This window comes from Hyaena hyaena, unplaced genomic scaffold (assembly GCF_003009895.1).
Source record: "Hyaena hyaena isolate Hyena2069 unplaced genomic scaffold, ASM300989v1 scaffold_155, whole genome shotgun sequence".
Taxonomy (NCBI): domain Eukaryota; kingdom Metazoa; phylum Chordata; class Mammalia; order Carnivora; family Hyaenidae; genus Hyaena; species Hyaena hyaena.
The window spans coordinates 1,681,062-1,693,907 of NW_024080787.1; the positions used below are offsets into that span (position 1 = coordinate 1,681,062).

The 12,846-nt window shown below is 54.7% G+C and overlaps 2 protein-coding genes across 4 annotated transcripts in view; one reads left to right on the plus strand and one right to left on the minus strand.

The window, feature by feature from the left end:
• Nucleotides 1–7,388, plus strand: part of PPL (periplakin) — a 46,957-nt gene extending 39,569 nt beyond the window's left edge. The window contains exons 18-22 of the mRNA XM_039239301.1: nucleotides 940–1,090; nucleotides 1,906–1,989; nucleotides 2,643–2,759; nucleotides 3,210–3,302; nucleotides 3,916–7,388. Coding sequence (XP_039095232.1) covers nucleotides 940–1,090; nucleotides 1,906–1,989; nucleotides 2,643–2,759; nucleotides 3,210–3,302; nucleotides 3,916–6,579 — 3,109 coding nt within the window. The 3' untranslated portion in view covers nucleotides 6,580–7,388. The remainder of the gene's footprint in view (nucleotides 1–939; nucleotides 1,091–1,905; nucleotides 1,990–2,642; nucleotides 2,760–3,209; nucleotides 3,303–3,915) is intronic.
• A 153-nt stretch (nucleotides 7,389–7,541) lies between these two features.
• UBN1 (ubinuclein 1) overlaps nucleotides 7,542–12,846 on the minus strand; it is a 39,638-nt gene continuing 34,333 nt past the window's right edge. Inside the window, exons 16-18 of one of the 3 annotated variants that reach the window (XM_039239237.1) lie at nucleotides 12,572–12,815; nucleotides 12,207–12,296; nucleotides 7,542–9,732 (exon numbers count right to left, since the gene is read on the minus strand). In XM_039239237.1, the coding sequence (XP_039095168.1) occupies nucleotides 9,683–9,732; nucleotides 12,207–12,296; nucleotides 12,572–12,815 (384 nt within the window). In that variant the 3' untranslated portion in view covers nucleotides 7,542–9,682. Of the gene's footprint in view, nucleotides 9,733–12,206; nucleotides 12,297–12,571; nucleotides 12,816–12,846 lie in introns of those variants that run through there. The other 2 variants (XM_039239238.1, XM_039239239.1) reach the window with 2 other exon arrangements.

Genomic DNA, 12,846 nt, shown 5'->3' on the forward strand with positions numbered 1-12,846 from the left:
CAAGATCATGACCTGAGCTGAAGCTGGATGCTTAACTGACTGAGCCCCCCAGGTGCCTGTTTCTTTCAGATCATTACTTTGAGAGCCTCCTCCTTTTCCAACAGAAGCAGTTAATACTATGTATCTCCAAGTGCTGCTTTTGCTACGTCCCACCAATGTTCATGTTTCATTTTCAGCGAGTTCACATTTCCTAATGTCTTCTGTGATTTGTCCTTGGACTTGTGAGTTAAGTCTTGTGAAACAGAGCAGGCTTCTCTGCCAGTTAGTATGTGTGGACCTACCTGTGCTGCTCCGAGGTCAGGGAGTAGTCTAACTTAACATTCCGTAATTTGGTTAACTACTTTTTTTTCAAAATGTTTATTTTTGAGAGAGAGAGACATACACACAAGGCGAGTGGGGGGGGCGAGGGGGGGGGGGAGACTCAGGAATGGTGGGTGAGCTCATGACCTGAGCCGAAGGATGCCCAACTGATTGAACCACCCAGGTGCCCCAACTACTCTCTTTCTGAGGAATGTTTAGGTTATTTTGTTAGGTTATATTTGATCCCTCCTGCTTTTAAAACATGAGCAAAGATGATTTCTTTAAAAAGAGATAGGAGGCCACGCCTGGGTGCCTCAGTCGGTTAAGCCTCCAACTTCAGTTCAGGTCATGATCTCACGGTTGGTGGGTTCGAGCCCCGCGTTGGGCTCTGTGCTGACAGCCAGCTCGGAGCCTGGAGCCTGCTTCGGACTCTGTCTCCCTCTGTCTCTGACCCCCTGCTCATGCTGTCTCTCTTTCTCTCTCAGAAATTAAAAAAAAAAAAAAAAAAAAAAAAAAAAAAAAAAAAAAAAAAAAAAAAAAAAAAAAAAAAAAGCACATAAAAATAAATAAATAAAGGGTGGGGGGAGATAGGAGGAATCTCCTGACTGGGGCAGAGGCCTGACAGGCTCTCGTCCGTAGGGCCCAGAGCCTGCAGAGCGCCAGGGCCGCGTATGACAACTACCGCAGCGGCTACGACCACACGCTCCAGTTCTTGTCTCACACCCCCAGCTACGAGCCCCAGGAGACAGACAGCCTCAGCCAGATGGAGACCAAGCTGAAGAATCAGAAGGTAAGGCGGATGCGTCCGCGTTCACAGGCCGACAGCGGCTCGGGGGCTGTTGGAGGTCGGCAAGGCCCAGGCGTGCAGGGGAGCCAGGCGGTGGCTGCCGCCTGCCCTGGTGGGAGAAGGCAAAGGCCAGGCAGAGACGTGTCCTCGAGGGACCTGGGCCCTGCCTGGCTGCCAGCACCCAACTCTGAAAACAAGAGCGGTCTCGCTCCCTCCTCGGTGCCCAGCCCAGGGCCTGGCCCAGCGTGGACAGTCCACGCAGGCTGGCCGAGTGAGCAGATGGCTACAGCAACACAAGAGGGGTCCTCGTGGTAAAAAAAAAAAAAATCGCATTTCCTAAGTTCAGAGTCCCTGGTCCCCTGGAAGGCAGCAGTGTCTCAGGAGTGACGGACACAGGACAAGGGACACAAAACCCCAACTGCCTAGACTCAATCCCAGGTCCCGACCCTAACAGCCATGTCCCCATGGGCAACTCACTGAGGGTAACTGTGCCTCAGTTTCCTTGCTCATACACTGGAGATAGTGACAGCCCTTACCTCACAGGACATCTTCAAGATGACGTGAGATCGTCTGAGTAAGATATTAGAGCCGGGCCTGACACCTGGTTTCCTGGCAAAGACGACGATGTTGCTGGCGCTTCCTCACAGGGCCGGAGAATTGCCTTTTGTGACAACTTACACAAGGAAGCCGTTCATGACTCCTTGCACTACAGGAGGAGTAGGGTTTCAGATTCTGAGGAATCCAGCTACTCTGTCAAGGGTGGTTTTTGGTTTGGTTTGGTTTTGTTTTTTATGTTTAACATCTCTGTTGTTTGACAGAACCTGCTGGATGAAATAGCACGGAGGGAAGAGGAAGTCCAGAAAGTCTGCACCTGCTCCCAGCAGTACCAGCAAGCTGTCAAGGTGAGCCGGGAGCTCCCGCCCCGAGTGTAAGGCGGGAGGGCTGCACAGAGAGGCGCTGGGGCTGGTGGGTCGTCCTCGGGCGCCGCGGGCAGCCCTGGGAGTGGGCACCGCCCTTGAGGAAAACTGTGTTCCCGACACCGAACACCAGAGAAGGGACTGCTGCTGCTTGAAGCAGTAAACTGGGAGCATTTATCCCAGAGGGAAAACAAAACAACAAAGTAGAATAAATAAAATCTTCATAGCGTTCTTTACCGAAGCAAAAGAGAAAAACTAGAGCTAACCTACGGGCCGAGGGTGGAGAAACGGCGAGGTCAGTGGATCACGAAGCCGGCAGAGCGCTAAAGGGGGGAGATCGGGCGCAGGAGCATCAGGAGAACCGGCTCACGAACTGTGAGGAGAAAGGAGCGTGCCACACTCAGGGCCCGGAGGGGGCTCCGTCTGGGGCAGGAGGGGACTGCGGGCCTCCCTTCTGCCGTGTCCTGGGTCCAGGGACACGGCCCTGGACAGCTGATGTGCGATGGTTCTCAGAATGGCCTGGCAGTTAGCGCAGGATGCAGCCGTGCAGACCTCCGCAGTCAGCTACGAGGGGCAGAAGGACGTTGCTGTCTCGACCTCACTTTATCTGCCCTCTGCCCCGTCTCTCTCTTACCCAGGACTATGAGTTAGAAGCAGAGAAACTAAGGTCCCTTCTTGATTTGGAGAACGGAAGGAGCAGCCACGTCACCAAGAGAGCCAGGCTCCAGTCCCCTGCCGCCAAAGTGAGGGAAGAGGTGAGCCCCGTGGGCAGGCCTGGGGGAGGCGCAGCACGCAGGCCTCGGAGACGCACCCCAACAGGGGAGTGGGGCCCAGAGCCCTCCTGGGTGCAGGCAGACCCGTTCAGTAAGAAAAGATGATAAACTTGTTCTCAGGCAGTGACGCGGATATACCTGGAAAGAGCCTGCCCCAGGGGTCTGGGGGAAGTACACGTGGAGGCCGGGGGTTAGCTCCTTCCGCGTACGGGTACGTTTCGGCTCAGAGAGAGAGACCTGCTTACGGTCGCAGCAGACTTTCAGTCCTCTTACTCTAAATCCAGTTTCTCCGCTAGCTGAGACTACAGCACAACTCCAGGTAGCAGGAGATCAGAAGCTACCCTCTATCCCCAAAGGCCAAACTTCTCAAACACGGTCCGGCTCCCTTCTGTTCAGCCTGTTGACTCTTGTTTGCTGACTGCTCTCCTGCAGGAAGCGGCTCTTGCTGCCAAGTTCACTGAAGTTCACGCCGTCAACAGACAGAGGCTGCAGAATCTGGAGTTTGCTCTGAGTCTCCTGCGACAGGTAATGGATCTTAGGAAGACTTTCTACTTAAGACTATTCCAGCGGGTCAGAAACGAGGCCCATTCTGCCTCAAGGACACAGTCCGTGAGCTGGTGGTGGCGTCCCTGGCTAATGGACGGCACCAGCGCGAGTGCTGGCCCAGCCAGCACTTCTCTTGGCACGAAAGCAACACGTGTTCCGTCCAACAAACATTTGCCGAGTCCCCAGGGCAGGTAACTTGTTTTCAGGGGCCCACGTCTGTCCATCCATACGGTGGAAAATGACCTAGTGCCACCGTGGAAGTCTCTGTACCGAGCGCAGCAAGCAGAGTTGCAGAAGAGGGGACGGCTGCTCGTGCAGAAACATAAACATGTGGCACGTGCTAAACACGTACATGTCTCAAAGATGACAGCCTCTGGGAACAGCACCGGAGGTGGGACTGTGGCCATGGTTATAAACTACTACTTAAAAAACCTAAACTGTGTGTCTTACCACCTTCTAAAGCAACCCTAGAACTCCGTGAACCCGACAGTGAGGGAGCTTGGTGGGCAGGGTCACAGGGGGACTGGTCTCACCAGCCAGGTGGCAACAGGCCGGGCAGAGCCTTAACCACGCACTGTCTTCTCCTCCTCAGCAGCCAGAGGTGGGGGCGAGCCCCAAGCCCCTGCAGCCCGGCGCCCCGGGCTCCGCGGGGGAGGAGACGTGGAAGGTCCAGGAGGAGCTGGAGGAGGAGACTGAGCGGAGGCAGCAGCTGGAGAAGGAGGTCAGGAGCGCCCAGGAGGAGGTCCAGGCCCTGCAGCAGCGGAGCCCACAGGAGGCGGTGGTGCAGAAGCAGGTGCTGAAGAAGGTGCCAGACCCGGCGCTGGAGGAGAGCTTCCAGCAGCTGCAGCAGATCCTGGCTGCGGAGCGGCACAAGAACCAGCTGCTGCAGGAGGAGCTGGAGGCGCTGCGGCTGCGGCTGCGCGCCCTGGAGCAGGAGAGCCTGGACGGGGGGCAGGAGTACATGGTCAAGGAGGTCCTGCGCGTCGAGCCGGACCGAGCCCAAGCGGACGAGGTCCTGAGGCTGAGGGAGGAGCTGGAGGAGCTGAGGCGGCAGAAGGGCACCCGGGAAGCGGAGGCGGCTCTCCTGCAGCAGCGCATAGCGGCCCTGGCCGAGGAGAAGGACCGGGCCCAGGAGAAGGTCACCGAGAAGGAGGTGGTGAAACTGCAGAATGACCCCCAGCTGGAGGCCGAGTACCGGCAGCTGCGGGAGGCCCAGCAGCGGGAGGGCAAGCTCAGGGCGGAGCACGAAGAGGAGCTGAGCTTCCTCCAGGACAAGCTCAAGAGGCTGGAGAAGGAACGCGCCATGGCAGAGGGGAAGATGACGGTGAAGGAGGTGCTCAAGGTGGAAAGGGATGTGGCCACCGAGAGGGAGGTCGGCGACCTCAAACGCAGGTATGAGGATGAGGCCGCCAAGGCTCGCACCAACCAGAGGGAGAAGACTGAGCTGCTTCGCAAGATTTGGGCCCTGGAGGAGGAAAATGCCAGGGTGCTGGTGCAGGAGAAGGTGCGGGAGATTGTCCGGCCGGACCCCGAGGCAGAGAGGGAAGTCGCCAACCTCCGCATGGAGCTTGTGGAGCAGGAGCGCAAGTACCGGGCGGCCGAGGAGCAGCTGAAGAGCTACCAGAGCGAGCTGGAGGCGCTCAGGAGGCGGGGCCCCCAGGTAGAGGTCAAAGAGGTGACTAAGGAAGTCATCAAGTATAAGACTGACCCCGAGATGGAGAAAGAGCTTCAGAGGCTCAGGGAGGAGATTGTGGACAAGACCAGACTTATTGAAAGGTGTGACTTAGAAATCTACCAGCTGAAGCAAGAGATCCAGTCCCTGAAGGACACCAAACCCCAGGTACAGACCAAGGAGGTGGTCCAGGAGATCCTCCAGTTCCAGGAAGACCCCCAAACCAAAGAGGAAGTGGAGTCTCTGCGGGCCAGGCTCTCAGAGGAACAGAAGAGACAAGTCGATCTGGAGAGAGAGAGGGCGTCCCAGGAGGAGAAGATCAGGCAGAAGGAGGAGGAGCTGTCCCGGGTGAAGGAGAAGGTGGTCCAGCAGGAGGTGGTCAGGTACGAAGAGGAGCCCAGCCTGCGGGCAGAGGTGGACGCCTTCACCGAGAGCATCGATGTGGAGCTGAGGCAGATCGACAACCTCCGCGGGGAGCTGCGGCGGCTGCAGCGCAGGCGCGCGGAGCTCGAGCGCCAGCTGGAGGAGCTGGACCGCGAGCGGCAGGCCCGCAGGGAGGCCGAGCTGGAGGTGCAGCGCCTGAAGCAGCGGCTGGCCGACCTGGAGAAAGAGGAGGGGGAGGCCCGGGAGAAGGTGACCCTCAAGCAGAAGGTGGTGCTGCAGCAGGACCCGCAGCAGGCCAGGGAGCACTCTCTGCTCAAAGTGCAGCTGGAGGAAGAACGGCACCGGCGGCAGGTCCTGGAGAGCGAGCTCGAGACCCTGAAAAAGAAGCTCGTCAACCTGGAGAAGATGGAGGTCAAGGAGAAGGTGGTCTTCTCTGAAAGCGTCCAGGTAGAGAAAGGCGACACCGAACAAGAGATCCAGAAGCTCAAGAGCAGCCTGGAGGAGGAGAGCCGGAGCAAGAGGGCGCTGGACGCAGAAGTGAGTCGGCTGGAGACCAAGCTGTCGGAGCTGGAGTTCTCTAACTCCAAGTCGTCCAAGGAGCTGGACTTCCTCAGGGAAGAAAACCACAGGCTGCAGCTGGAGCGGCAGAGCCTGCAGCTCGAGACCCGGAGGCTCCAGTCAGAAATGGAAATGGCTGCCACAGAAACCCGCGACCTGAGAAACACCCCCACGGTGGACTCGGGGACGACCCTGGACTCCAGGCTGTGGTCCCTGGAGAGAGAGCTGGACGACCTCAAGAGGCTCTCCAAAGACAAAGACCTGGAGATCGATGAGCTGCAGAAGCGCCTGGGCTCCGTGGCCGTCAAGAGGGAGCAGAGAGAGAACCACCTGCGGCGCTCCATCGTGGTCATCGACCCCGACACTGGCCGGGAGCTGTCCCCAGAGGAAGCCCATCGGGCCGGCCTCATCGACTGGAACATGTTCGTGAAACTCAGGAGCCAGGAGTGTGACTGGGAGGAAATCTCTGTGAAGGGTCCCAGTGGTGAGTCCTCCGTGATCCACGACAGGAAGTCTGGCAGGAAGTTCTCCATTGAAGAGGCCCTGCAGAAAGGACGGCTGACCCCGGCTCAGTACGAGCGCTACGTCAACAAGGATATGTCCATCCAGGAGCTGGCCGTCCTGGTGTCCGGGCAGAAGTAGGTCTGGTCCACCTCTTCACCTTCTTTGAAGCAGACAACCCGCCGGCCGTCTCCTAGCCAGAACTGCCGGGTCTTCTCCTCCCTGACCTCCCTGTGCAGGCTCCAAACCTGTGCAGAGCTGAGCCCTTCTCACTGTCATTCAACCTGGGTGAGGGACCTGCTTCATCCTCTGATGATTAGACACCTACGATGCCCCTCTTCTGTCCCTTTCCTACACACTTCCATCAATAGACTTCTTGTGTGACACCTGGAAGCTTCCCAAAAAACTAAAGCACACGACAGCCAAAGTGGAGGAGCCGTTCCACGTGCCGGCCTTCACACCCCAGGGGTCGAAAGGCCTCCCTTCCACACACCTTGGTACAAGTGTACCAATGGACTGGGCCCCTCGGGGCTGCCAACCTGCATTCACACACAACCCAGGATTCTGGCTGAGAGCCCACTTTCTGTCAGAGGTCTCCTGGTGAGCTAGATCCAGGCTCGGTGCCAGAAGAGGCGCAAAGAAAACAGAACAGCGTCTGGCCTTTGGTGCTAGAGTGAAGGTTAACTGTCAGCCAAAATGTCCCAGGAACATGCATCATTAGAGAATGTGTTGTGGTTCTGAAATTAAAGTATTTTCATAATAGACTGTTGCTAGTAGCCTTAGTTTTAATGCCTTACAAGTCTTGTGTGTTAGCTCATTGGTATTTAGGTATATACTACACTTTGATTTTTCACCAAATGAATTTTAGGTTCTGTTATCTCATATATTACGGAAGGAAATGGGAACTCTATTTATAGTGCAAAAATAAACACCTGGTGGCTTGATTCTAATTTAATGTTGTTTCTTCTTTTGCATGTGAAGCTTAGTTGCTTCTCCTGCCCCTCTTGGCTCCTGGCAGCAAGGGATAGTCCACATATACTGGCTCCCAGGGGAGGAAGAATTAGTTGCAAATACGGTAAAAAGAATTAGTTGGCAAAATGATGTTTTGGAAACCTTGAAACAATTTATTGAGTTGCTTTATACAAGATTAACAATTTCCACCCCCCGCCCCCCCATACCAACATCATCGCGCCGCAGCACAAAAGCCACAGCCCCTCTCACACCTAAGGAACGGCTGCGCCAAGGAAAGCGCCGCAGCCCCAGGCCCCGGGAGCCCGTCTGCCCGGCCATGGCTGTTTAGGTCATTCACTCTTTCGTTACCACAAATAAAGCATACAGAAGAAAAAGAAATCTCATAAACTCCCCATCAAAGAAACATTTCCCTGAGGCAAGAGGCATCACTAGATTCCTAAAAATGAGGGTATTCAGCTCCAGCTGCACACTCAATGGTACACGGGGAGGAGGGAGCGAGCGCTGCAGGGAAGGGACCTTGGGTGTTCTTGGGCGGAGAAGCCTGGAGAGTTCCCACTGCTCAGTGCTCACGGAAGGCCTCTGCAAGGCTCTGAGCTCAGCAATACAAATCTCTTCTTTGGCTCTTTTGCTACTACCTAAGACTACTCTGTAAACAAACTGGAAACCCAAGATTCAAAAAATAGATACAATGAAGGGATAAGGAATCCACTTTAGCCAGATGTGAAACACATGTTGGTTCTTACGTTAAAACAAAACAAAAAAACAAAACAAAACAAAACAAAAAACCCAGAGGCCTAGCTGGATAGCTGATAGAGGTCTTGCTCCGCTGGAAACTCGGCAAACTTCTGCATGAATGGTGAGTTACTGAGCACTGTACCCTGGAAGGCAGGGACCGAGAGAGCTGCCTGTACATTCTGAGGAGGCTGCTGACCCTTAACATATTTGCAATCACTTAGCTGAAGGGGTCAGTTCAGACGGGCCTTGCGGTGCACACTTCACAGGACTGGCAAGCGCCCCAAACGTCCTTGTGAAGCAGCCGCTGGTGGAGTGCACTACAGGCAGCTGTCCTAGTCTGTCACTGACGCACTCTCCAAGTTCATCAGCGCTCCACCCTCAAGTCAGCGCACAGCTCTGCCGCCTGGAAAGCCCTAGGACGTCAAGGCCCGTTTCTACACGGCAGACGCTTCACAGGGGCCTGTTCCCGCAGCTCTGCCTGAGAATGGTTTCTAAATAAAACAAACTGGAATGTCTGTGACTTGGAACCCCTTGTATCCTTGGCCCTCAGAGATGAAGGGCTTTGGGGCTCTTCAGTCCACCTGAATGAACTCTGAAAAACAAAATGGGGGCCCTGGCTCTACTGGGACCTGGGGGCCCAGATGACCTTCAAGTCAGGACGGCACAGATTAGGATGTGCAACTGTAAAAAACTCAAACTGGCTATGTCTTAAATACAGACATATCTTTTTTAAAAAGTCTTTATCTGAGATCCACTCAGAGGGCTGAATGGACGTGTGTCTAATTCTGCTCCACCATAAAGGCACTGGAATTATGTCTTACTATAACATGACATGCGGAAAGCAGTCCCATTCTATCCAATGCATTAATGGTAATAATGAAACATGGACCAAAATAAGTGTCTTTAAAAATCCTGTCACAATTGTTGAATCTACAAAGGTCTTTTCTCTGAAAGAGCTTCATTGTCATGTTCAGCAGAGAAGCTGGCCCCCACCACGATGAGCACGCATTAGGTGTTCTGAGTGTTTTTCAAAAAGACAAGGTAAGTCTCCCAGCTGTGTGTCAGCCTGGGTTTTTGTCCTGTTGAGCACACAGCCTGAGGATGGGACGGACACCATGACTGTCAGGGATCCCACTGTGGCCAGAAGGAGTCCCTGATCAGGAGGGCACCATGAGGTACTCTGACCAAATGCTGGGGTCAAGCAGGTTTAAAATAGGTGTGCCCTGCTCTGCCCCGACACCAGAGCTTCGTACATGACCTAGCACGCACCCCAGCCCAGAGCTGCCCCTACAACGATTGTCCATGACCGAGCCGCGGGGCCCGGGGCACCAAGCCTGTCAGTGCCTCCGGAGAAGCCCAGGGCTGCTCCCCTTGCTGAAGGCACACCACAGTGCCAAGAGACGCTCCCCTCAGCGCTCACACCTTCGCCGGAAGGAAACCAATTGGCAGAAAGAGCATAGTGATTATCCAGTTTCCGAGACCTACTTGGTCAGCGTCCACCCAGACCTAAGTTAGGCGGGCCTTTCCTCTGAAGAGGTCACAATTTCCGTGATACACCAGCCCCTTTCCCATGAAGCTGAGAAGCATCTGGAAAAGAATAAAGAAAAAACACAAGCCTTTCAGGATCTCGGATTCCTTTAAGGCAGCAGTAACAAAAATTCAAGGGGATCACTTAACTGGCAAAAGCCCCTGAAAGCTGAGTGTTCTAAGGCTCAAACGAACCCAAAAACTCTTGCTGGAGGCTGAGATGCAGCCTGCAGTGTGCATGGCACGCATGAGGGCAGGGGCTCGCCACATGCCTGCCACTGCAGCCATGTGTGTTCTTGGTCGCCACCAACGTCCCCTGGCAGCCTGGGCTCTGTTGTGGGGTCCCCAGACCGTGCTGCACTCAAGCAGCAATAAGACTCTCACCATCAGAACCCTCAGGTCCTACGAGACCAGCTCAAGGAGCTAGAAGGCTAGCGTTCTGAGTCTGCACAGGAAAGAGAGCACAACAGATGCAGTCACACAGTTTTCCATTTACAACCACTCGATGGAATCCTCCAACCTCAAGATGTAAAGGAGACCGAAGCGGTACAAGAAAGCACTGCCCCCTTCCTTATTTTTTGCACTGAAAATAGCAAGGGCCAATAGTCATGTTTCCAATGGCTCTTCAATTATTTTCTTTTAAAGTGTGACATTCATGAAAGCAAGCAGAGGCAGGGCTATCTTTCAAATCACAAGGTCTCACCTCGGTGGTTCTGTGACCCCACATTACCCTCTTAGCTACAGCAGCAGCTGCCAGTGTGAGGTGAGTCCGTTGCAGCTACCACTTCTCTAGAGGAAAACAGAGTCCTTGTTCACACAGGCTTAGCCCCTCGCTTCCTTTCTCTAAAGAATGAAAATTTCCACCTTACAAATCTTCAATCCCTTCTTAAATGCAGTCAGCCTCCAGCATGCACTAGGAACATGTCAGCCTCGGGCCAGGGACCCACAGCACATGTGGTGGCGCACACACTCGGAAGCAACAGGACACAGGCACACGCAGCCAGGCAGCTCCCTGTCTTACTCCCACCTCGGAGCCTCACACCAGGGCCACCCCAGGCTCAGCATCCTGCAGAACAGCTCTCCCCGGACCGGAGTGGCCTCCTTGGGCCTCTCTGCAGCAGGCCTACAGTAGTAAGAAGAGCAGGAGGCCGAGACCCAGATCTCGTGAGGCTGCCCACCAGCGTCCCATTAGGTGTACTTAAGAATCAGGTTCCAACTGGGGCACTTGGGTGGCTCAGTCGGTTAAGCGTCTGACTTCGGCTCAGGTCATGATCTCATGGTTCACGGGTTCGAGCCCCACGTCAGGCTCTGTGCTGACAGCTCAGAGCCTGGAGTCTGTTTCAGATTCTGTGTCTCCCTCTCTCTCTGACCCTCCCCTGCTCACGCTGTCGCTGTCTCTCTCTCAAAAATAAATAATAGATTAAAAATTAAAAAAAAAAAATCAGGTTCCAGCTGCCTTCTCACAGCAATACCACACCCCTTTCTGAAAGCCTTTGCTCTACAGAGACATAGCCCCTGCCGTGTTCCCGCAAGTGTGCCTTCACCCTTGAACTCAACTGAAAGCTGCTCCACTTGGGCACACATGCTGGCATCACAGGTAAGGGTCCCTCCTAACAGCCCGCCACCGTGATCGTGCCGTTGGGCTCTCCCTTTCACTAAAGCTATAAGCGCCTTTTGGTGCCTGGGTGGCTGAGTCAGTTAAGGGTCCAACTCATTTATTTATTTTTGAGAGAGCTAGTGAGCCCAAGCTGGGGTGGGGCAGAAATAGAATCCGAAGCAGGCTTCATACTATCAGCACAGAGCCCAATGCAGGGCTGGAACTCACTAACAGTGAGGTCATGACCTTAGCCAAAACCAAAGAGGGAGATGCTTAACTGACTGACCACCCAGGTGCCCCACTAAGCAACTGATGTCTGATTTTGGCTCAGGTCATGATCTCAAGATTCACTGGATCAAGCCCCACATCAGGTTCCATGCCGACAGTGAAGAGCCTGCTTGGGATTCTTTCTCTCTTTGTCCCTCTCTCTCTCTGCCCTCCACGCCCCACCCCCCCCCCCCCCCCCCCCCCCCCCCCGGCCCCCGCCTGCCACCATGACACTCTCAGTCTCTCTCAACAAACAAACACATAAATAAAGCTTTCTGTTCGCTAGCAGCACCTGGAAGGTGTAGCAGCTTAAATGTGAACACTTTTCAGTTCCCCAATTAAACCTTGAAAATGAGCACCAATGTGAGCACCAAGATTAACTAAGAGAATTCCCCTGCTTTGAACACAGGCCATCACTACATCCCCTGTGAGCACACGGGGTAAGGCCGACCCGGGGGTAATCCCAAGAGGGGAACAAGGGGATATTCCAAAGTGGAAACCTATGTTGATCTGAGTACCCAAAGAGCCTGAGCCTTGAAGGACAATCCAAGATAACACAGTGACAACGAGTGAAAGACACTGAACTCCCTAGCAGCAGACAAGGCATCTTAACAAGTGGAAGGCAGAATAGCACATGGTGCACGTGGCACTCTGACCACCTGGCAATTACCTGGCAGACTCTGCGGGATGTGGGTGGACACGGCAGCGTGTGGGAGAGGCGCTGCCCGGGGTGGGCTGGAGTGCAAGCCAGCCAGGAGACCTGAGAGAAAACAGGAGGGGAGAAAAGAACAAAACACACACATTGAAGACAGGAACAGAAAAGCCACTTCAGTGGAAGAGAGCCCAGACAACCTACTGGACTGGTTCTGAGTCAGAACCCCAAGGGGAGGGGGCTCAGCACAGTTCCCAGGAACGCTGCCCGGGATCACACATCAGACAAACACAGGAACCCAGCATACAACAACAGAACTCATCAATCACAGCACAGCCAGTGGGGACCTTCTGCCCATCCAGCATGAGGAGAGAAGCACTTACTATGGTTGAGGCCATGGTGGAACGTCCCAGGGGCAGGACCCGTGACGATAGCATCCTTGGAAACCCCTGCTTTGGCAGAGGACTCGGCGCTGAAGGAAACCACATGGAGGGGAAACTGGGAGATGATCCCGAGGGAGTTGGAATTCATGGCTCCAGGCAGCTTCGGGCCACCGGACTTGTAGGACGCAGACAGCAGATTTAAGGGCGAGGAGCTGGCCAGCAGCACAGCCCCACTCGTTCCTTTCTGGGGAGAAAACACAGCACGGTCAGAGCAC